Source organism: Paramisgurnus dabryanus, chromosome 2 (genome assembly GCF_030506205.2).
Source record: "Paramisgurnus dabryanus chromosome 2, PD_genome_1.1, whole genome shotgun sequence".
Taxonomy (NCBI): domain Eukaryota; kingdom Metazoa; phylum Chordata; class Actinopteri; order Cypriniformes; family Cobitidae; genus Paramisgurnus; species Paramisgurnus dabryanus.
Window position 1 is genome coordinate 14138723 of NC_133338.1, and position 26578 is coordinate 14165300.

At 36.6% G+C, this 26578-nt stretch overlaps 1 protein-coding gene across 2 annotated transcripts in view; it reads left to right on the forward strand.

Annotated features, from left to right (window-relative positions):
- The window catches only part of psmd9 (proteasome 26S subunit, non-ATPase 9), a 33535-nt gene that overhangs the window by 4172 nt on the left and 2785 nt on the right, over nt 1-26578 (forward strand). For both annotated transcript variants that reach the window (XM_065294337.2, XM_065294338.2), the window contains exon 4: nt 12524-12717. In XM_065294337.2, coding sequence (XP_065150409.1) covers nt 12524-12717 — 194 coding nt within the window. The remainder of the gene's footprint in view (nt 1-12523; nt 12718-26578) is intronic.

Consider the following 26578-nt stretch of genomic DNA (forward strand, 5'->3'; position numbering starts at 1 on the left):
TAGTATTCTTTTATATTAAGAATATAAAATTATTCTGCAATATAAATTATTTTCAACCACCACCAATAAAGTTTAAACATTATTCTTTAGAAAAAAAACGCATTTAAACCCGTATTGCGTGGAGCGAACAAGAAAACATATGCTTACATGCTCATTCGGCATATGATATCTTTTTTATTTAGTTTTACAGTTTTAAAAGTGGCAAAAAAGTTCTTAAAATCTAATGAATACTGGTTTTGTAAAATGTATATAACTGCAGATGCGTGCGTGGGATCCGGGCAGGTATCCTTTTCCTCCAGACCTTGACGCATGGTCGCGCGGGAAGGCGAGAAATATATTTTTTTTAAGTAAAAATATTTTGCACAATTGATATATTACTTATGAATATTTTAGGAAATTATTTTTGACACACGTAGGTTACTTACTTATACTTATACTTACTTATTACTTTATTTGTCCCTGTTAAGGGAAATTTGTCTTGGGCAGTACAGGTAAAGGTAAAGTATGGCTGCACAACAGAAAAACACCTTCATCAACATCGATTTCACAATTATACAGTAATGTCCTTTGAATTTGAATTTAACAGCCTTATAGCCAGAGGAACAAAAGAATTCCTATAGCGGTTGTATCTGAACCTTGCAGTGCGGAACCGTCGACCAGATGGTAATAATTCAAATTCAGGATAGAGAACATGAGATGGGTCCAGAGTCATTTTCCTTGCCTGTTTAAAAGCAGTTTTATCAAATATGGTTTGAAGATTGTGGTAAACCCCCAAACCAACCACCTTCATTGCCATACGCACCAGCCGAGTCAACTGCGCTCTCAAGGTAACTGTCAGATTACCAAACCAGGCGGCTATGCCATACAATAAGATGGATTCAATGCAGGCATGATAAAACAGCAACAGAACCCTTTGAGTGACACCAAAGAGTCTGAGTCTCCGTAGAAAGTACCGTAGAAAGGTTATTACGTGTATTTTGGATTTTAATTTTTATTACTGTCTGTGCCTATCCGTGGCCTCATCCGAGCGCACTTTCTTTGCCTTGCGTCTTTTGAAGACATTGGTACGCAGCACCATGACCCAGAAAAGACTCACACACCTTTCCCTGATGCATGCCCACACAGAAATACTGAACTCCCTGGACATTCGTCCCCTAGCTCATGAGAGACTTTGGAATCTCTATTATACAACCGGCGCAATGCGCGACGCGAGTTTTTTCTGTTCGAGTAAAGAGCGTGTTGATAATATGCGTATTAACGGAATGACAACGCGGGTTTGTTTATTACATACATGGATGCGCAGCAGCACAAAAACGCTTTTTAATATGAAAAAAGGATTAAAATGTAACAGATTATTATTGAGTCTCTTGGACATAAATGATGACCAATTATGAGACGTTAGAAGGCTTAAATAGCTGCTTCATCTGTAGCTAAGTAAATAAATGCTTTGCTTTAAACAAATGCATCTACTTTTAAATGTTTTTTTTTAAATGCTACCCAACGGATTTATTGTATATAATGACTCTGCACCTGTAGATATGGTGAGATGAGAAAACATTTTAAGTAATGCTTTTAAAAAAAAACATTTTGCTGTCCAAGTGCTGAAATGGCTCTCCACACGTTTGTAAATTCTTTATCTTTTGTTTGTAACAAATAAAGTATTTTTACAGTACAAACCTTATATAAAGCCTATTCTAAAAATGTAATTATACACCATGTATTTCTTTATAAAAGTATACAATATCAGAACTAAACCCATCATTATTTTTGTTCAAATTATGAATTATTAATAAGTTTAAAAAAGACAGTAATAGTACTATTTAGTAAAAAAAAGATCTATATAAAAATATACTAGGTATGTTAATGTGAGAATATTTTACATCTGTTAATCGACGTGTGATCCTAACTTAAAAACGAAAGTAAAATATGTTCGTCCGCATGGACATTGAAAATTGTGAAGTTTAATTAATATTATATGTTGTAATAATATTATATGTTGTATGTAAATTGTAACGAAAGTAATTCCCCCTGATATAAGTATTTTTGCTTCTGATTAATAGCGCATATTCATCTGAGAACTGATGATGTCTGTGTGTTTCAGACCCTGGCTGTGTGCCCTGAAGTGTATATGACAATAAAGTAGTAAATCTCAATGTATTTATTTTTATTATTGTATTTTAAATAGGCCTATAGGCTCATAGGTTTTTTGGTTAAAAAAATTCACAGCACCCCCTGTTCAAAATGACTTCCAGCGGCCCTGCCTTGACGCTTTGTGTGTTCGACTTTAAATGGTGCGGCGCTGACTGGTCGGCGTATGACATCAGAGTACCGCGAGAGCAAAGGTAAAGTCGGACCATTTGTAACATTTCGACTTGCTCTCGCGGTACTTTGATGTCTTCGTTGCCGAACTGTCTGCGCAGCGCCACATAGAAACGCCCTTTGACTCTTTAAGGCAAAGTACCAGCAACATGAGAAGTGGTGGCACGCAAAAGAAAGTGAAGGTACACAGTACGCTAAAATATAAAGTGTCTGTACTGCGAGCACTGGTTTAGTTATTTACATCGTGAGTTGCTCTTTCACCATTGTGCACCCGCGCACTCGCTCTGTAGTTTGTAGCTCGCGCTCCGGCTTCGATAAACAATGCCCGTTTCTCAATACCAAGTAGGGGAGAGTGGGGCAAAGTGAGCCAGTGGGTAAGTTGACCCACCCCCTTTATCTAGGCAACCATACAGATTTGTAGCCGTGTGACCACAAATACAGGTAGCAACCATAATTTATATTTGGCTATGTTAAAGAGAAGGACAAATAAAAAGAGTTATGATTAAAGTATGATTTTTTTAACAAAAAAAAAAAAACAGTTTTTATCCTATCAAAGTAAAATTTATACATACCAGGTATAAAGGCTGTTATGTTAAAGTAGATTTATCCAGGTCTAAATATTCATACAATAAATATTGGTGATAGGCTAATGTATAAAACCATGTGAATGATTTAGCTAAAGATTAGCCTGAATTACTAAGCTAGGCAGTTTCCCAGAACAGTGGCTGTGGGGCAAAGTGAACCAGATGGGGTAAACTGAACCAGGGGTTCAACCCCACCATGAGGCACTGTAACCATTGAATATATTTCATAAAAAAAAAAAATCTGTGTAGTTTCGCACAACTGATTTGTTCATTTTTAAACATTTTAGAAAACATATCATTCTAAGACATTACAATATTAATTAATTTTTATGCATTTGGCGTTTTGCAGGTCCACACTGAAAAAACAAACATACCACTCAGAAACGTCCATTGACAATCTCCAAACAATAAGTTGCTCCTCAAAATCTGTATTTTCATCTGATACAGACTCAAACATGAGTGGATGACATCAGAGTACCGCGAGAGCGATTTAAAACCAACCTCTTCCGCTTTATTTCTCGCGGTACTCTGATGTCATCTGCTTGTCGGTTCTTGTGGCGCTGCGTAAAGTTGACCACACCTAAAAAATGTACTGCTAAACTCGACAGAAATGCTCTGTATACCAGCACCTCCTTTATTAATTGTATAGCAGGAAAAGTTCTATTTTACTTCTCAGCGTGATAAATAGCTTACAAGGTTTGGTGTGTGAGCGTGTGAACTGACAGAAATGCGTGTGTCTCATATTGGGACTTGAGAGCCTAGGTTATATCAACATATGTCAAATTAAGTTACCTGATATCCACTTAATTTTATAAGTTATAAACATTCATTTAAAATAATATACAGCGTATGTATTAGGCCTATTTGCTTAAATTGCATTTTAACAAAGAAACTGCAAGGGTTGGAATTAAAACCCAACACGCTGGTGAAAACTGGATTAACCGGTTTTCTTTTGATTCCCTGATGAAGAGGTGATCGATTAGCATTGGGGGTTGGCAAAGAATTGGCAGACCTAGGGGTGGGTGGTTTTTAATTTCTTGACTCTGTGTCACTGGTAGCTGCTAAAACAAGCAGCTAAACCATGTACAATTAATTACATTTTGGAATTAACTTCCTTCATGTCTTTTTATTTATACACTGTAAAAAATATTTTCTGAATTTTTAAGTAAAGTTAGCATTAAATATGTTTTACAAACAATTGGTTTCCAAACTCTGGGATGTTTGTGATTATCATCATTCAGAAAAGTGGTGCTTGTGTTTAGACTTGTGTTTTACGTGATTAAATCAGGAAGATTACATTAGTTTCTTTTCGGTGTAGAACAGTTTGTAATCAAAATGCAGAAATATAGTATATTTATAAACATCGCTGAAACAAAGAGTGAATTAAAATTGAAAAAGTAATAAAGTTAAAGCTGCTGATAATTTTGTTTATATTTACTAGCATTTTCTGAGTGAAAAATGTTTAGATTTTGTTAAGTAGCCTAAATCCTACTCCAATTTATTTCAGTGTAGGTTTCTCATTTTTATCAGCTTTCTTTTGCTTTTCAAAGGGCCGTCTACCTTTGCTACCGCCAGTGCTTTAATGTGGGCCGGTAGGCGCCAGTACTCAGTACCGCCACTTTCAAATATAGCTCTTGAGCGTACCACCATCTCTCCCTGCGCCCAGAACGTACTGTTAGCGTACCAGTCCAGAACGCTCATTTGCACATCTGTTTAAATCAGAGGCTTAATTTAATCCTTTGGCTGCGCTTCCGCTTTTCAAAGCGCCCTTCACAATGCAAGCTACCTAATTCGTCCCACCGAGAGCAGAGACTACATTACCCATACACCTTTGAGTTTTACAGGTTAAAAGCGCATGCGTAGCTTTTGCTGCTGCGGCTAGTTCGCCTTCATGCGGCGCCCCGACAGCCGCAACACGTCACAGTATCGCGAGAGCGAGGCGAAATATGATTTCTTGAATCATTCTCGCGGTACTCTGACGTCATCCGGCTGTCGGTTCTTGCGGCGCCGCATGAAGTCGAACAAGCATAGTGTTAACAACGTGGTTCGGAGAGGTGTGTGAAACGTGCAACCATAGCTGCTCTGTTAAAATGAAAATACAATGAATACTTAATATGCCCTCCTGGTTTTAGACTCTGAGGAGTAAAAGAACAAGGTCAGAATCAGAGGACTCTCGCTGGCTGACATCCCACCAAGGAAGAATGATAGCTGCAGGTCAGATGCAAGCTTTTTCCAATACCCTTTTGTAGGTACGTGACAATCTCTGCTGTCGCGGCTGTCAGCTCCCCTCGACGCAACTTCGGATTTCCTCAGACGATGTGCAGTGTAAAAACATTATTGAAAATGTATTATACATACTTGCTAAACTAAAAGTGAACGAAATTTCAATGAATTTGAACGACGCGCACAGGAGTTTTATCACCCGCAAAATGGAAAACAATGGGACAAAATAAAGTGATGACTTTCGAGTTTCAAATGGCCAATATTTTGTTATTCTTGAACCCATAGACATGGTCTTGGTGTCCAGAGAGTATCTTTGCCCGACAGCGACAATATGTTATTAAAAAATAAATTACATCATTATGGATAAATGAGTGCTTGCAGAATATATATATATATATATATTTGAGAATGCTTATCAGTACTTTTTTGTTTCTTAAACATTAAAGATGAATATTCTCCTTTAGAGATGGGCAATTTTCAGCAATAGCACATTATATTCAAAATTTTGAGCTCATAAAAAATATTTTTCGCTTATTTATATGACTTTTTTATGTTTTTATGCACGTTTAGTTTTGGTGCAATTTCATCAAAAGCTTGTAATTAAGAAATACACACAACATGCTTAACGTATATTTTCTATATGTTAAAAATGTTGTAAAAATTGCGTATTCTTATATAATAAGAATAACAATATGATATATTTATATTGCGCTCAAAATTATTTAAAAATGGAAAAAGGAATTCTTCTCAACTACCACCAATAAAGTTTTAAAATTCTTCTTTAGAAAAACGGCGTTTAAACCCACGTGCACCGAACAAGAAAACGTATGCTTACATACAGTCCGTGTATGATATCTTTTTTTATTTAGTTTTACATATTTTTATTTATATGCATTTAATAATAGTCTACCGTAAGGTCATAATGTACACACTGTTAAAAATTATTCAGTGGCTTTGTAAATATCTCTAAAATAATGATTAAAGTAACTTAATAAAATCTCTTAATGCAGTTATGCGATTTTTTTAGTTGGAAAATAAATTACTAAAAATAGAACAGATATTTTGTGTAAAATGTACATATATTATTTGATGTATACGCCTTAATAATATAAGTATTACATTTACAGATTATTTTAGTCAATATATTTAAAAAGGTCAGAGTAATATATTTAAGTTTTTAAAACTGTAATAATTGCATATTTCAAATAATTATTATTTCTATTTGACATCAAAAATGTGTACGTTTTACGCCTAACTTGAAGTATGATTTACTTATATTTTCACATTGATATTATTTGAGTAAATGTAGGCAAAAAATAAATTAATAATAAGTAGAATAAATGTCAATTTTAAACAATCACATAGCCAACGGTTTTTAATTAGCAACAAAGAAACTGCGCATTTTGCCGATGACAAACACCTCAGAAACTCCTCGAATTTATGAATATTTACACTCACAATATGATTTTATTTCCTTAGTACAAAAGTATAACATTATACAAATTCTCAGTGAAATGTATTAAACACCATTGCATACTTTTTATCGTGTTTCATACCATGTAAAGGGAAACATGATAATATAAAAAGTAGCCTACTGTTCAGTAATGCAGAAAAGCGCAACATGTTAAAGCTATTAAAACGTTCAGATGCAAAAATGAACTAAATGTAAAATTAGATAAACTAGTTAATGATATTGCGTAAATGCGCTCGGTCTCTTAAAAGGTCTTCGCGAATTATTTTGTTATAAGACTCGATTATCATACATCACGTCTCTTCTACTGTAAGTACACGGAAAAAATAAGACAAATGATGCGCGTTTGAGTCGGATTTTTATGAAGAATATGTGACTGTTTATGTAACTGGCAAAAGAAAACTTCGCCAACAAAATGTTTGCCAAAAAGCATGCATTTGTAAGACATCAAAGTCTATCGCCTATACATCGATAATCCGTGTCATGTTACTTCAATATCATACAGTATACGCTCAGCATGAAGTCGAGCACACACATTGTCGTCAGTATGGCCTACATGAAACACGCCTGCCCTCTACAGGTTTTTATATTTCCTGCGTCCCCCACCGACCCCCCTTCTGCGGGATCTCGCAGAATTTCGGAAGTCTCCGCGGCATTCTGCTCTCAGAGACGCGCATTTTTAAAGGCCACATCTGTAATGGCAATATCAGCTACTTTGTACATTAAAAGATAAAATTCAAACTGAATGATGATTACACAGAATAACATACAATCAGACCAGTGATCATTAATCCTTTTTTACAGCTTGTTTTAAGATATTTAGACAAGTCTTTCACTTTTATATAGGCTAATTTTACATAGATACATACCGACATAAACTCATCCACACATAATATTTTGGCTCCATATACATACACATATACACACATATACATCTGAATTGCTCGAAATGGATTAAGTAAAAAAAGACACAGCCACTGTCCCAAAGTGGCAATTATACTGTAGGATAACAGACAGAACAATGCATCATGTTCTATAAGATTTAGGGATGCTCATATCATTTAATGTTCCTGACCCACAACCGTAGCTTCTAAACTGAACATTAACCGTTAACTTATAAGATTTTAATAATACAGTAAAATAAAAAATAAAAATACAGTTGATGGTTGTCTGTGAACTAGTAAAAACAAAACATTTAATTTGAACGTGCAAACAGCAGCGACAGATCAACAACAGAACCAGGATTCATACATTATCAGATATTCACGCAACATTACCTTATTAAAAAGCACGCGATCGGTCCAGAGGATTAATATCCAAAGGGCAGATTGTCTCTGTTTCATCTACCACAGTAGTCATTTCTAAAGCAGGACGCTTTTCAGAAAGTTTTGGTTTTGCGTCGTCTTTCTCCATTTGTGCAAAAAGAGAGATGTTTATGGTTAGGGTCAGAGGCCATCAGCAAACGTCTGTCCGGATGTGTGCGAGACGGACCGCGTCATCTTGCGCGGACACGCGCGCGTCTCCGTTCAGCTTCCAAACACGCATACAAATGATTTCTCATACAAATGATTACTTTATCAGACCGTCAGGGCAGCAATCATTTGTGTCATTTACAGGACATTCACAAATTAAAGATAGAAAAGTGGCGAAATGTCTGTCGGCTCATGACGACATGCACCATGTATTTACAAATATTTTTTATTTTAACTGATAATGTTAATCGGTCATAAATTCTTACCTTCGGTTAACGGTTAAACGGTCAATGTGAACATCCCTAATAAGATTATAATATTTGTAGCGGGATCCAGGGGATTAATATGTACAAAATATATTTCACACCTAGTGGATTTGGTAACTAATAATAGTAGTAAATGTGTAAAGTAGCATAAAATAGAATTACATAATAAAGCAAGAAAAAAATACTTCAATGTGTAGCTATTTAATGATTGGATTCCACAACTGATAACAACAACAAATCAACACATACATACAAGACAATACAGCGTTTCGTGTAGGTGTAGCAAGTGAACAAAATTTTAATTAAACAAACTTACTATTGCGCTTCTGATTTGGCTGTGAGATTCGCTGAGAATGAATTGAGAATGAATTGGCTGTGAGAATTTTCATTCCAAAATGGCGACCGCGCTACTGAAGCGCCACCTAGTGACTGTTGCCAAAAATGAATGAGAGTTTCCCCTCTTGTACTTCTATACTCTTTGTATGAGGCCAAACGAAAACGTAATTATTTAACATCTTGGAAACAGACACCAGTTAGGTAAACTTGACGAAAAAAACAATGCAATGTTTTGCACAGTTTTCCTTCAGTTTCCAGATAAAGCAGACAAGTCGGGAGCCTTTTTTGTTGGAACAAGCAACTACCGTAAACAAAACCTTGAATTCTTTGATATGAGTTCTCTATTTCTGTGCACACTTAATCCTGATATACATGGATCTTTTGACCCTCGTGAGAGTATTGTGAAATTTTAGAATAAGAGTTTTAGACATTTAAAATTGCCAATCGTCTTAAAAATTATTAATTAAATGTTTATTTATACAATTATAATATTTGACGTTTGAATTTTTTTTTTTGAATGAATACATTTTTTTTTTTTTAACTACTGGTTCGACCGGGCCAGTATAAAAAGTAATTTGCGTTGATCCCTGCTGTTTTGTTTTGAAGATAAACCGTGATGGTATTGTGCTATTCTTAAAAATTCACTTTAAAAAGTGCCATGTAAATACCATAAAAGCTATATTAAAAATAAAATTATTCATTACAATGCTGTAGGACGTCTTGTCAATGCATGGAATGTTTTTTTATTTTCTTTTATTGGCACACTACAAAAAGTCTGTGAGGTGGTTAAAAATTATTAAAGGCAAAATGGTTAAGCATCTGAAATACAGACATTGACAGAACGTAAACATAGTGCAGTAAGGTGTGTCGTAGTGAGGACGTAATGGTATGTCATTGCAACAAAAAGTTATAGTCCAGCTCTTTGACACAGGATGCAGACCAACATTCACAATTGAAAATGTCTGCAAACTGGAACAAACCAGAGATCTGGGAGCCTGTCAGTATATGCGCTGAAGCTGAGATTGGTTCGCCTGCAAAATAAAATAGCACGACATATGCAAGTTTATGGTCTTAAAATAAACAAAAATGCATTTACGTTAGGGCTGTAACGGTACACAAAATTACTTTTGGGTATGCACTTCTGTTTTTAAGTCAAGGTTCGGTTACAAATAGAAGAAAAGCAAATTATAAAATGACTTAATTATTATATAACAAGGTGTTAATTATTAAAGTCGCCATGAAACTGAAGTAGCGATTGCCTTATTTTCCCCGTGGTGACGTATATACGAATGAAACGGATTTTGAGATGAAATAAGGCAGGGCTGGATTTGAATTTGTCAATCAAGATCTGATTGGATCGTTTGAAGTTGGGTCGTGTTGCTAATTGCTAATCGCTGCGATCTTCTCCCGGACCCCGCCCACCTGCCATACTTTTGACCGGAAGTGAAGAGAGATCGTTTTGAGGAGGGGAGGAGATTTACATTTTTGATTAAAGATTATGAGCACACACGAATTTTTAAAATATAATGAAGCTCACAGATAAGTCATTTGTTAATAATACCACAATATTAAAAAAATATATATATCGTTTTTAATTTCAATTTCATTGCGACTTTAACATTTGTAAACATCATCAGTTAACATATTAGGGCTTAGACCATTAATCGTGCGATTATGCTTGCTATGCTTCTCAATGAATTCAGTATAGTGCTGCTACATCCAAAATTCAAAGAGCGCTCTCATTCAGAAACTTAATATTCGCTGCAGAAGAAGTACCATTTACAACCGCAGCCAGGAAATAACTATAAGCATATTTATTTCGCTGTTCTTCAAATATTTTGATGTATTTTCATGATAATAAAGAATATAATGATTATGTTTGATGAGTGTTACTATTTTAAATGCATGTTATAAATGACACAAATAAAGTGATTTTAAATTAGGGCTGAACGATAAATTGCATTTGCAATAAAATCGCGATCAGGGCAAGGACTGGGATTACACTCTGGTCACGTAACACCTGAACGCCATGTGTTATATCAAAAAAGCAGATCTCTACGAAGAGAACCTTGCATTACGGCGGGGAACGTATCAAATAGGATGGTACCCAGCAAACACAGAACATTAACCCTAATGTACAATTTTTTTTTTTTATTTTTTTTTTTTGAACCATAAAATAACATTCCCATAACACTGCAAGGGTGGTTATTTTTGTAAACAACTTAAAAATAAATTTTACAGAACCTTCTCTAATCAAATAAACGTCGCACACCTGTGTGCGATAGGTGCGTAGGAAAAAAGGACTCGAAAGTCCAAATATAGACTGAAAAAAAGGAGGGGTCCCGCACACTATCCACTTGCAAAAATAGAAAAGATTTATTACAACGTTTCGATCTTTCGATCTTCTTCAGGCATCAAAACATCTATTGGATAGATGTTTTGATGCCTGAAGAAGATCGAAAGATCGAAACGTTGTAATAAATCTTTTCTATTTTTGCAAGTGGATAGTGTGCGGGACCCCTCCTTTTTTTCAGTCTTTTTTTTTACAGAACCTTCTCTAAAAATATATTTTTTTTAGGAGATTAAGTAAAAGCGTAATTAACTCATTATTCCTTTGGTGTGTACGTCTGATATGCGCGCACTCCTCTTCACGCGCTTCTCTGCACGTGCTTCTCTCAGCTATGCTCTTCAGGCATACGTGCTTACTCTTGTGCTCAACAAAAAAGCGGGAACTCGCGTAGTTTTAACAAGAAGCGGTCATTTCGTTTTTACTGTAGATACTACATTATTTCAGCGTTTCTTTTTCTCTTCATTTTGTAACTTAAATGTGAGAAGGGATATATATTTGAGTGATTTCCAATCAATTTGACACATCTGCATGAAGAGAATATGATATAAGGAGCTTGTGATTGTTGTAAAAACTGATTTACATATCGCACACACCCGTAACCTTATGCGCCCTGCCAGACTTTTGTAAACGTGTGTACATGCGCGAACTGCACGTACAAGAGTATGTAGTTTATGGACTTGAAAAGGTATTATTATTAGGTAAAGTTGTATGAAGCATTCTTTAAAGGAATAGTCTACTCATTTTTAATATTAAAATATGTTATTACATTAACTAAGAAGAGTTGATACATCCCTCTATCATCTGTGTGCGTGCACGTAAGCGCTGGAGCGCGCTGCGACACTTCGATAGCATTTAGCTTAGCCCCATTCATTTAATGGTACCACTCAGAGATAAAGTTAGAAGTGACCAAACACATTTTCTAAGCGGATTTAATAGAGGAACTATATTGTATGGCGGAACAGCACTTTTGGGAGTATTTCAACTCGCCTGAAAAATCCGCTCCCCTTCTCCCTCTCATAATGGGAGAGGGAGGGTGTTACTGCGCCGACTCGAAGTACTCCCAAAAGTGCTGTTCCGCCATACAATATAGTTCCTCTTTTAAATCCGCTTAGAAAAGCGCTACGTTTTATTTTGTACCACCAAACTTGGTCGTGTAACTACTTGTCTTAAATAGGAAAAACGTTGATGTGTTTGGTCACTTTTAACTTTATCTCTGAGTGGTACCATTGAATGAATGGGGCTAAGCTAAATGCTATCGAAGTGTCGCAGCGCGCCCCGGCGCTTACGTGCACGCACTAAGATGATAGAGGGATGATTCAACTCTTCTTAGTTAAGGTAATAACATATTTTAATGTTGAAAATGAGTAGACTATTCCTTTAAGGCTGTGCATTCGACTGTGCAGGTACGCTCACGTACGTGTAAAATATGAAGTATACTTGAGCCTTAAATGTTTAAATGTAATCATCTGAATTTTAATTAGATATGAATTACAATTTTTAAGGTTTGCAGAATGATCATAAAGCTGTCATGATGGAGATAGAAAAGGCCCTTCATGCACTTCATGCCAAAGCGAGGGTCAGACCCGAAAAGGACAATGCAAAGACACAGACGGAAAGCACTGAGCCAGTTGTGTCTATGCTATCCCCATTTGCCTTGGTAGACACTGTAACTTGGGGCTCACCTGCTTTTCAGGCGGTAGGTTTATACTCCCAAACATTTTCACTTTCATACTCACATGTGCTGTAAAGCTTGTAAAGTCAACATAAAAGTTTTCTTAAAACACATTTCGGGTTTTATTCAATGATGTATCTGTCTGTGTTGTTTCAAAGAATAATATCCAATTTCAGTACCTGAATTTGGCAGTTTCTTTAGGACTTGTGTCCTTCATACTTCGGACTTGCAAGTTTAGACTCGGAAGAACGAACTCCCGAGGACGTGATTCCCTTTATATTGCATATGGAATAGCAAAGTACTTGAGGTTGTCATTCAGTCTAATATTTTATATATTCAGGAAATATGTAATATGCAAAAACCCTGGATGTTTTTGTAATATACATTTATTGTTAAGGCAACACGTGATCCGCTGATTAGCTTTAATGTATTTATTACAAAATGAAATTTGGTGTAAATCACAACCATTTATTTTAATACTACAAAACTACAGAAATAAACACAAGAAAAAAATTCACTTAAAGTGCAGTAATTTACTACAGTGTTAAGATTATAAAAAAATGTGTGATTTAAGTTATGAAACTTTAGCATCAGTTAAAAGTATAATAACAGACTTTGTATGAATATAATAAAAAGAAATAAATTGATGAGACAAAAAAATGCCAGTTAGTTATATCCAAAGGGAATATTTTATGTTTGACCATCAGACACCGGAGGGTGCACTGAGACAGTGGCAAATTTCAGAAGGACTTGCCGAGATTAGGTTAAGCACACAGAGAGAGTAATATTTTGAATATTGTATAAGTTAATATAATATAAAAGTTTTAAGCTTTATTGCCGTTGACGCGAAATGCACTCTGGGTAACTTGGCGGTCAAGTCCGCACAAGTCACCTCTGGGTGCATCCTCGATTATTATACGAATCAAAAACGCATCCGGGGATGTTATGTGAACTTGGCTTGATGTGAATTTGGAATAGGAACGGCTGCGACTTACGTTTCACAAGTCCACAAGAACACCAGTACAGATAAGAATGCATATTACAGAACTGTCAATATTTTGTGGACTTGTGAAACGTCATCAGTATATATATATGAGGAAAAGATGCAAAAGTATTCAATATCTGCTGTAAATCTCAGATTTGGTGTGTTTATACACGTTCAAAAACTGCCACCAAAAGAAGTGAGATATGTCATCTTTGTTTGTGAAATAGCATTGGAAAGGGAAATGCTATTGGCTCTTGTGACCAATCGTGCGTCATGCTAAAATGTTTCGGTTTATATTAGAAAGAGATACACTAATTTATGCACGTTGTTGGAGTTCTTCATATAAAGTGATTTTATGGATTCAGTCCACAAGGTTTGCAACCAGAGGCGGACACTACTTGAGTATTTTAAGTACATTTTCCAAGCATCTGTGCTTTATCAAAGCGTTTGTCTTGGGAAAAAATTACTTTACTAAAAAATGTTCACTACATTCTAAAGCATAGAATCATACTGTGTATTCCTTTTATATTGCATATTAAAATTGATTTAATACCTAATTACATAAAAATTGTGTACTTTTACTTTTCTTGAGTAAAAGTACAAAAGTACTTTTACCTAAGTAAAAGTAAAAAAAACTAGATGTTTAATTTACTTAAATATTAAATATAAACCAAAAACTATAAATTATGAAATGTAGTGGAGTAAAAATTATGTTAATATGCTTTGGATGTATGTTTACAATGATCAATGTATGGTTATTAACTCTTTCACTGCCAGCGTTTTAATAAAAAATTTGCCAGCCAGCGCCAGCGTTTTTCATGATTTTCACCAAAGTTTAATGCCTTCCAGAAAATGTTTTTCTTTAAATATATAAACATACAATATACCAAATGAAAGAACAGACCCTCTGCTCCCTTCAGTGGTTCTTATGTAATCAGCTTTTGAATATGGGTAGGTTTCTGCAAAAACACCACATTTTGAGCAAAAAGCAGAGAAAATTCAATTTTTGTGACTGACTTTTCCCATTCAGAGCTATCTTTAAAACGGACATGCAGCCGCTTGCCAGAGGGCAATACTTCCGGCTTTAAAAAGTTGCGGAAGGGCGCCACCTGGTGAATAATAGCGGTATTGCGGAAAGACAGAAAATCATCATTCGTCATTGGCAGGGAAGCATTTTCTCTTCATTGACGAGATCTCGTCAATGGCGGCGAAAGAGTTAAAGGGGACATATCATGAAAATCTGTATTTTTCAATGTTTAAGTGCTATAATTATGTCCCCAATGCTTCTATCAAACCATGTGATAAAGAACAACCCAGTAACTTTGTTCTGGTAAACCATTCTCTGCAAGCACATGGAAAAAATATGTAATTGAAATTTGGCTCCCATTGTAATGTCAGAAGGGTATCTTATTATAATAATACTGCCCCTTAATTTGCACACTCGTGGATTAAAGTTTTCCGTCGCCAGACGGATTTCCGTCAATTACAAAATTATTAAATTCACTTTTCATAAAGACGACGTGTATTAAGTGGGATGTAATCAAAGCCTGGAGTGGAGCCAAATCACGTTCCTTTCTCAACTGTAAGCGTTCTGTAATCACTACGCACCGGATCCACTCCGGGTTTTCTGGCTGTATCACGTTAAGTTGAGGTAAAACTTTATTTCAGCTAGCATGGACAAACTGATAATGCAGGAAGGCTCAGATGTTTTGAAGATCGATAAAGGTGTAAAAGACCAGTGGAGATTGACTTTGCTTACACTGTAAAAAATAGATTGTTGGCTCAATGAATTATTTTTTAGTAACTAGTTCCACAGAAATTTTAAGTTCACTCAATTTCTGACTCCAAAGTGTTACCTGGATTGATGTTTTTTAGTTGGCCCAATTTTGACTCAAATATAAAAAAGTATGTTTGCTCAACTAGCTTTATAGTTCATTCAACTAAAATGTTTTAATCAGTTGAATTTTTAAAAACTTACAGCAAAGACTCTGTCAATTAAATTTTAAGTATTTACTCAATGTTTTATGTGTTACTTCAATTAATATTTATTATTAGGGAATTTTTAATAAACTTTTTAAAATTATTTATCAAATAATTTATGCTGGTGTTGTTAACAAATAATTAACTTCAGTCACATAAAAACAAAAGCTTTTTTCACTTATCATACAGACTGAACATACAGAATTAAGTCTTCTCTAAATAGAAGGCATAAAACAGTCCAAAAGCACTCCAAAGTCACTCAGAACATCTCCAGGGCCATTTAGCAGTACTTCTTTCGCCATGTAACCTGACATCTCTATGAGTGCTATTGTTTTGTCTCAAAATGCACGCCAGTATTGTATTTTATAAGGTTTGTTTGTAAAAATGTCCCAATTATAATTAAGACAGAGTAATAAACCCTGTCCGGTAATCTTAACTAAAATAGCTCCACTTTAACTCGGACACATAACATAACACACCTTTATATAACTTATATCTTTACAAAAACGTTGAGTATTTGCGTATTTGCCAATTAATTTAGTCTAAATTTAACATTTATTTACAAACACTTACCTGACGTGAACTTGAGGAAACGGCTGATGACTTGTGTCATGTGAATCAGTAAGTGATTCAGGCTGTTAGGTGCGGATTGATCTCAGATGAAATGACCTGTGATCCAGATCCTTCCGAGTTAAGACATTTTAAATTAAAAACTCACGCACATACTGTACATACAAACGCACGCGAGCGGGTCGCGCGCACGCACACACGGGTACACACACCGGTATATTTAGAAGTTTTATTTAAAATTGTTATGATATTGGGACTATTTCTCCACCCGCTCCTTCAGCTCTGAAGTTCAAATTCGCATGCAGTCCGGTTATAACAAATGTAAAAGATATGAAACATCACTCAACAGCGATATCAATTAAGTGCAATCCTAAAATATGATTTAAAACATACCCCTTTCATTGTTAAGTATGAGAAATTAAAATGAATTAAATCACTTTTAAACGCCACAGAGATATCAGAGCCAGTAGTCGATTTCTGATGCGCTTGCCGAGGCGTGGCTGCGCTGGGCGGGCTGTGAGCGCTTAAGCACCTGTGATTTTCTGGAGCTCATATGGAGCTCTATGGAGCTAATCTCCGTCCGTAAGTGTCCGAGCACATTTTGAAACAGACACTATTTTTATTAACCGACCGCATATTTAAACTTTAAGCACATACATTCACGCCTGAACAACTCTTACAATTGCATTTTGTGACCAAATAACAGTAATATTAGGAGCATTTTGTTGTCAGGAAACAAAGCTGTCAAGTCCACATATTTACCTGATTTGTCTTAATTAGTTCAGTCAACACTAGCCATTCTGAATGTTGACTGGATTTGAAAATAACCATTCATTTAATGTTTTAAACACAGATTTATCTAGACTTAAAATAATATGTCTTCTCAACTAGCTCAAACAAAAAAATTGGTTTAACTTATATATTTTTGCCCGTCCAACATTTCATTAATTGTTTTTTTTTACAGTGTAGCGAAATGATGAAGATTGGAAAGCGTTTCAGTTCGTGGGCTAAAAAAACAGCCAGGTAACTTGCGTGTCTTTGCACAGTATGACTAGTGGGTCTGTATTTTGGGGGTAAATGATTTCTCCCGTATGTGATCACCCGCGTCCCGTTTTTGACTGCTATGCTGATCTAACCAGTGGTTGATACAACGGGTTTGTTAAACTTCATGTGGTGCCACAAGAACCAAGAGGCAGATGACATCCAAATTCCGTGAGAGCGATTCGAGGAATCATAAGAGGAGACTGCTTTGGAAATAGTCTCGCGGCATTTTGATGTTATCCACCTGTCGGTTCTTGCAGTTGCATTTGCGTGTGGTCACCAAAACTTAACATTTGTACATATATTTAAGCACCTCAGTTTATAAACCAGTGATTTTAAGCCATTCAAACACAAACAACAGTGCTAAATGCGCCCGCTGTTTCTGTGTCAGAGGAGTATGCAAGCCGTGAATTCGCTTCTCATTGAGCTTGTGAGTATTTTTGCCACTTTACAAATATGCGTCAAAAATCCCGTCTTTGCGAGGTACAGTTGATAAAGGTACAGTCATCCAATTTACAACTGTCACTATATGGTTACAGACATCCTGTGCGAATTGTACACGAGTTTGACTCGAGTTGCTCATTCAGGGTTTATATTCAGACATAACGTTACTGTATTAAAGCTGTGACTGTAAACTGTTGTGTGAACAGAACAGACCCTGGATTATTCGTTTATGTGTACTGAATAATATGATATGAAAAAGTTGTATTTGTTCACATTAGTAAATGCCTTATATAACATGAACAAAATATGAAAAATATAGAGTATATAAGCATTCATTAATTCTTGTTTATGTCATTACAGTAATTGACAGTAGTTCATGGTGCATTTACTAATGTTAACAGTTTCAACTTTGATTTCAAAAAATGATTAGTAAATGCTTAAATTAATACATTAACAATTAATAAATAATTAATAAAAGATTCATTAAAGGTGGTGATATTCATGTTTTTTTTTTATAGTGAGTTATTTAGCGGTTTCGCCTTAATCTGATATGCCCTGCAAACTACAGCTACCTATATATGCCACAGGAGATTTCAATATGGAATTAATGGCAAAAAATCTCCCCTTAAATGCTATTGGTCTCACCTACATAGAGTGTTAGTTAACTCTTTCCCCGCCATTGACGAGATATCTCGTCAATTAAGAGAAAACGCTTCTCCGCCAATGACGAGATTTTCCGTCTTTCCGCAATACCGCTATTATCCACCAGGTGGCGCCCTTCCGCAACTTTTTAAAACCGGAAGTATTGCCCTATGGCAAGCTGCTGAATGTCCGTGTCTGTTTTAAAGATCGCTCTGAATCAGATCTCTTTGAAAAGTCCGTCATAAAAATTGAATTATCTCTGCTTTTTGCTCAAAATTTGGTGTTTTTGCAAAAACCTACCCATATTCAAAAGCTGATTGCAAAAGAACCACTAAAGGTAGGATCAAACGGTTTTTTTTTTTGTTTGAAAGCAGAGGGTCTGTTCTTTCATTTGGTATATTGTATGTTTATATATTTAAAGAAGAACATTTTCTGGAAGGCATTAAACTTTGGTGAAAATCATGATAAACGCTGGCGCTGGCTGGCAACTTTTTTTAAAAACGCTGGCGGTGAAAGAGTTAAAGGAATATGACTTGGCCTGAAAAAAATTTCAGTCAAAAGAATTTTTTTCACTTTAATCCATGCACACTCCAACCACAGCACTGCCAAAGAGTGCAGAGAGAGAAAATAATTGACGGCACAATAGAATTCCAATTTAAGCAAATTGTATTGGTTGATTACCTTTCCTTAGCTGTTGCACTATATTTTGTTGTGGTGTCTGAAACTTGAGTGAAAGGCTGTGTTTGAAACCCCATACTTCCCTACTACTGTATATGGTACGCAAAAAGCAGTAAGCGAACAAATAGTATGTCCGAAACCTTATTATTCACAAAAGAGTAGGCAAGAATTACTGGGATTTGGGACTATTTCTCACGAGATTCTGACTTGCGTATACGAATTATAAGGGGTTGGCGATATCTCGATATTCAAACTATATCGATATATTTTTAAACCTCGAAATGGATTTTGACATATCGAATATATCGATATAATGTTTATATTAAATTCTGATTTCGCCACTTTGCCTTCTCTGTGTACTGTGCTCGCCCCCGCCTCCTTGCTTTTGTTCCCCCTCCCCTCGCGTGATATGTCATTTAACATGGCGACGCCCGTCACGGAATCAACACTGGCCACCACAAATAGATCTTCCATGATTCCCATTTACATGTATATTTTACCGTTTAAAACGGCTTAAATTCATTGTTGCGAGCGCTCAGCGCGCCCCTCTCTCTCTCCCGCGTTACGTGAAGCGCTTCGACAGCACGAGCGCGCGTCTCTCGTGACAGTGAAAAGGTGGCAGTGCTTTAATGTCCGTTTCTCCGTATACTTTCTTTTTCGCGTAAATGTCATCAGTCACGGATGTTACTGACAGAGAAGACGACTGATTCAGTTTATCATGACTAAACAAAGGTTAGCAGTAGTGCTTCACACACACACAAACACGTTTTCTTGATGTGAGAGCTTTCTCTCTCTTTATGATGCGGTGTGCAAGCGCATGTGTTCTGTAGATTTCTGTGTAATAACAACAACAGTGTTTTCTCTCATATTTAACCCATTTACTCCTAAAACCTATGTTATTCCAGGATAAATACCCTTATCTCCTGAGGATTTTCAGAAAAAATACTAAGAATTGTCAACGTCTACCAAAAACTTAATATCTGAAGTTGAGTTGTTTTATTTTTGAATAAAAAGAAGACAATATGTATTTTCTTATTTTATAGTTAAAGGAACACGCCCACATTTTGGGAATTTAGCTTATTCACCGTATCCCCCAGAGTTAGATAAGTTCATACATACCTCTGTCATCTCAGTGTGTGCTGTAACTCTGTCTGACGCAGCCCCGCTAGCTTAGCTTACCAGAAAGACTGGAAGTGAATGGCTCCAGCTAGCATACTGCTCCCAATAAGTGACAAAATAACACAAACATTTTCCTATTTATGTGTTGTGATTTGTATAGTCACACCGTGTACAAATAACAAGGTCTTATGAGACACAGCCATCTTTTAACCGTATACATACTGGGAACTATATTCTCAGAAGGCGAAGCACTGCTACTTGGGCGGAGTGATTTGCTCACATCCCTCCGCCCAAGTAGCAGTGCTTTGTCTTCTGAGAATATAGTTCCCAGTATGTATACTGTTAAAAGATGGCTGCGTCTCATATTACCTTGTTATTTGTACATGTTGTGACTATACAAATCACAACACATAAATAGGAAAATGTTGGCGTTATTTTGTCACTTATTGGGAGCAGTACGCTAGCTGGAGCCATTCACTCCAGTCTTTGTGCTAAGCTAAGCTAGCGGGGCTGCGTCAGACAGAGTTACAGCACGCACGGAGATGAGAAAGATATGTATGGACTTATCTAACTCTGGGGGATACGGTGAATAAGCTAAATTCCAAAAATGTGGGCGTGTTCCTTTAAAGTATAATTTTTGTATATATATTTTTAAATGTTGCAGAAGCACTTTGTTCCTACGTGAACTACCTCTTTGCACTTCAATAAAAAAAGCCCTTGTGGATTTTGACATATTTGTTTTGCAGTAGTTTTTTGGGGAGTTTTTTTTTCACGCAAAGCAATCGAGATATATATATCGTCTACCGAGATATAGGGAAATATATCGAGATATATTTTCCACTCAATATCGCCAAGCCCTACGAATGATGATGCTTTTTATTATTCTAACTTACCTACTATATACTGTAGTAGGAGAAAAAAGTGCATAAAAAGAATAGTATGTCTGAATCCTTAGTATTCATAAAAAGAGTAGGCGAGAATTCCCCGGGTGCCCAACTGCGTTCGCCCAGATTCGGATGCAAGCAGCTATGGATACTTTTCTATTCTTGCCTTCCAAGGATGCCATGGAAAAGAAATTGCCAGTATCGACCATGGGCGACATTTTCAAATGTGAGTATTACAAACTAAAATCATATTTGTTAAACTACTGAAGAGTAAACTGTAAGTTGTTGAATGTGTAAAGATGGATATTATAGTATATTTGACTTTGCTGTAAAAACATGTACGACTTACATTAAAGGGCGTGTTGCAGGTTAAATTTTTCAATGAATTTGTGCAGTTTGCTTGTTGATAATAAACATTTAAACTGTTATCCATTGTATTTTATGTTGTTGGGTATCACAAAACCCGAAAAAGTATGAAAAAGTACAGCGGTTTGCAATGATTCTCCTTTCCCCCACAACGCACTGTATGACGTCACGCTGGGGAGAGAATTTACCAAAGCCGCCTTGAGAGCATTGAGAATGACTATAGAAAGACGAGTAAAGTACAGTTCTGATAGCGCAGATTTTAGACAGACAGACAGACAGACAGATGGATAGGCTAGTATAGAGAGATAGGCAGACAGCCAGATAGCATAACGTTAGCATATCTTCGTGTAGAAAGTAAACAAACAATTAACATACTCGTGCATGCTGGCTTGAGGGGGTCCATGATCCTGCCTGAAATGGGTGTAACTTTATGCGATCTTCAGCACAAACGGTTTTGGCAGCATGTCTCTAATCCTGGAAGGTGAGTGAAGCATGTCACATCTGTTCGCGGGGACCAGCGACCCAAACGCACTCGCTTTCTTACAGCCAGTAGTGGAATGGCAATCGGCAGAGTCGGGACTTTCCCGGTGGGTCGATCTGATAATAGTTATACATTTCGAGTTAACACCGTCTGGCGGCGGCGTGATGTGCGCCGGTTCCCGCAGCCCGCTGGTCAAACTCTGCAGCCTCTCTGCTCAACAAAGTATATAAAAGTGCTCAACCTGTTCGGCAGGTCCAAACATGTACAGGATTTATAAAAATACTGTGATCAATGAGCGGTTCCTCCTCAAATGGCATAGTCTGTCGTGATGTAAAAAGCCGCCGAACACCTGTTATGTATGCGGTCGGATCCGAGTGTGCTGCAGCTGCTGACTGCTGCTGCGTATAAAATGATTGTTTGATTTGTTATAATCGCATAAACAATATAACAAAGCATCATTTTATTTCACAAAACAATATATTTGAGATATTATTTGATAGACTAGTAAGTGTGGATTAAGGATGTTTAAAAATCTCTAGCCTGGTGGTCAGGACATGAATGGATCAAATCAGCAGATTTGCAAAGTTTTATTTATCTCCACATATATCATAAATAATAATTAGCATGGTAAGTTTGCAGTATAACACATTATATATTTCCTACGATGTATATATGATTTCCAAATTATATACGTAAGTAATAAACAGCAATAAATGTCTCATCTATCTCTATGGCTCTGGCTGAGGCTTTCTCCACTTCTCCCCAACATCGCAGAATTGTGTAAAAAAAACGGTTAATACCAAAAACGTAAAAAAGTGGTCTTTAAGACCATTTTTGAGACCTTTTAAAAACTATACACATATCTTGAGTGATTTATGTACCCATTAATCGACAGTGGTGGTTAACCTGCAACACGCCCTTTAAGCTTTATAGAGCTCCATAAAGCTGACGTAAGTTAGTCTTCAAAGTGGATTTACACACATTCTAAACCAAAAACATCTTAAACCATAAACATGTTAAAGACACTAAGGGGCGGTTTCCCGGACAGGGATTACACTAGTCCTAGACAAAAATAAATGTAAGAGCTGTCGAAACTGAAAACAACTTGCAGTGACATATCTTAAAATACATCAGTGCCCTTTGTTATATCGATTTAACCCTTATGTATTTTTGGGAATTTTTCATCCAGGGTGTTTCTGAGTCTTAATTTGGCCACAACTTTATCCGTGTTTCAACAAATTGAATGATTTTTGGTGACATCTTATATTGACACATATTGGGAAAATGCTTTGAAGTTTTTCAAAAACTCAACAGTACACCCTGTGTGCAAATTCACTACTCTTTCGTGGTGTTTGGGATGAAAACATTGACTAAATTAAACTTCTGTAAATGTATCAGATCATCATTTTTGGCATAAATCTGTTAATCAACCTCAGTCCTGATCAAAACTACTAGGGGGATGGTTTCACGGAAAGGGATTAGACTATAGTCCTAGACTAAAATAAATGCAAGAGCTGTCCAAACTGAAAACAACTTGCACTAATAAATCTTAAAACCCTTTGTTTTGCCTCAAAATGCATACAAGTTATGTTTTAGTAAGGCATGTTTGTTAAAACTAGTTAAATTTCATAATTAAACAAAGGCCTAGTCCTGGTTGAAGCTAATCTCTGTCTGGGATACAACCCCTAAATGTTTATAAAAATTCCAGGATTTTAAACTTTAATTGGCAAGTTTATAAATTATTTTACTGATTTGACTGTTTTCAATATAAAAGTAATTGTGGGCTGGATTTTTTTTTCCTTTTATCACTGTCTTGGTCATGTCAAAGATTAGTAAAAACATTGGCTTTGAGGCATTGTTAGTTTTTGTGCAGCATCAGATTTTATTTTTTCTCCCTCATTAACTGTCCGTGGCTGTTTTTGCTCCATTGACTTCCATTATTACAACATTTTGTGATTGCAAAGCCATGACACCATATAATTATGCATTCTTGATTGTTGTTGGTTTTTTATTAGACCTGTTCGAGTCGCGACTCACTCGGATCTTTAACCCGGATCTTTAAATTAACTCATGAGTCGCGAGTCTCTAGTGTCATTAACCCGGATCAGTTGAGTCCTACTACAATTCAATTTAAAACCATAAACAGCGCCACCACACACACAAACCTCTTTCAACATTATTGATGAGACTTCGCTCGAACTACAGATCCACTCGTAACCGGCTGATCTGCACGAGAACTGACCCGAGATTCTCACTCAGAGCCGGAAACATTGCAAACTCGAGAGACCTGTGGATCCGCGCGAGCCGCGAACTGACCCGAGATTCTCACTCAGAGCCGGAAACAATGCGGACTCGAGAGACATGCGAATCTGCTCTGACTCGAGAGTCTCTCAACTCGTAACCGGCTGATCCGTAACCGACTGATCCGTAACCAGCTGATCCGCCGGCTGATCCATAACCGGCTGATCTGCGCAAACTGTCTCTCCGACTCTGGGGGCTACATAAGCAGGACAGTTCTTTTCTATATTTTCTCTATATTATTATGCTACTGTATTGTTATTAGGCTTCTTTTTTAAATGGTCGACCATTCACACCAAACCTAAAACCTATAAGCATGTTATTTCAGAAGTGAAAGGCTTTTGTTATGGATTTGCTTTTGAGGAGACTTCAGTCACTCTATAGATCCACTAACCGGCTCCGGCTGATCCACGCGAATCAGCCGGTTAGTGGGATCTGTAGAGCGAGTCTCATGTCCATGGTCTGCGAGTCTGCAATGTTTCCGTCTCTGAGAATCTCGAGTCACGTGGATCAGCCGGTTACAAGTGGGTCTGTACTGAGTTTCCTTGGCAATTTAGCAATACTGACTCAAATGACTCAAGTGAATCACACAACCCGGATCACTTTAGTGAGTGACTCACAATAACCCGGATCCTTAAAAGGAATCGAGTTTGCCAGGCCTATTTTTTATGTTGCACTTTTCTGATTGTTGATTTCTGTGCAGTTTCTTGATCATTGTCTTTATTTATCCTCAGGATCAACCATGGACCCATTAAGAAGAAAAAGATTGTGGGGTGATGAGGCAAATGGTGTGTACACTAATGGCGCTTTTCCATTGCAAAGTACCCCACGGCTCAGGGGTCTCATTTATAAAACTGTGTGTAGGATCCTTACTAAAAGTCTACATATGCACAAAAGCCAAAAATAGCTTACGCAAAAAAATATTCAGATTTATAAAACCATGTGTACGCACACCAGCAAGCAATGTTCCTGTAATAAATCAAAGATCACCTGAAAGTGTATGTATGTGAAATGCCCGTATCCCGCCCTATACACGCCCATTTTTAACCATAAATAATGCAAATCACCTCCTGAATGCTGATCCTCATATTAATTAGTAAATATAGAGAGAAACGGTTGTCCGGGAGCTTGAGGGCTGTATTTCCACACTTTGGCATTTGATGAAAAAAATGAACAGTAATTAAGGAAAATATTTGAATATTTACACTGTGTTCTGCAGTTATCTAATGGATGCGTATTTCATGCTATCCTGTGTTCCTTGCAGTTGGGCCATTTCGGGCTTCCGCAGTGGACAATGTAACCAGGAGACAGTGATGATTAAATATTTAAAATTATTTTTGATGTAAGATTACATTTTACAAGATGTTTATGAAACAATTATCACTCCGTTCAAGCACTTTTTGCAATTTTTAAACATTTATTGTCTCCAGAATGTGCGTACGCATGGGTCAGAGTTTGCTTAACTTGCGCACATTCTGCCGTCAAGTTTTTCTTTATAGATCACAACCTTTGCATGGGAAGGGGCGTACACACGTTTTTAGCCCCGTTTTGTGTACACACACTTTATAAATGCGGCCCCGGGTCTTGTGTCATCTCACCTTGCCTTGATTAGCTTTTCCATTGAGTTCAGAATGGGAAAGATTATAGGCGTGGTGTTATATTTGCACTGCCTACTGCTGTGACATCATACAAAAAGTGGGATCGAGCATCGTTGGAATGCAGTGTTTTCCATAAATGAATTTATTTGTCAGTCCAGCAAATAAAAAATGATCACCCCAAATAGGTATTTAGACATTACGTTTATTAATACCTCAGATGACCTCATTTATGTTGCAAAAAAATTCCATGCATACACGTGGACACGCTGGTAGTGATGATTCTCTTGGACCAATCAGTGATCTACAGTGTTTTCACATCACGTTTTAGTATCGGCTCTGCTCACTGAGAACCCCAACCGAGGTGGTTCTAAAAAAGTATTGGGAACTACATACTGTACCCAGTATTGTAAAAGTGAACTGAGCTGACCTGACCCGACCCGTGGGGTACTATGCAATGTAAAAGCACCATCAGAAAAGGATAGCCACCATCCCAGAGAATGCATTTTCTTGCAGGTGAAATAAGCTGCCAGCATACACAAGCTGTTCCTCAGCACCCTGAAATCATGCACAGACCCATGAAATCCCACAAAGTGGTCAGCTGCTTCATCAAAATAAAGCTGCAGAATTGGCAGAGCTTTGTTGAGATGTCAGTAAATATGTGATAAGTTTGTTAAAAAAAATACATTTGAATAAAGCTTTATATGATATGGAGTTATATATGTATTCATTTATTATGATGTTTTTTCATCTTTATTCGTGTCCAGTCAATTTTGTTACAATAAACAAAGCTAAACGAGAA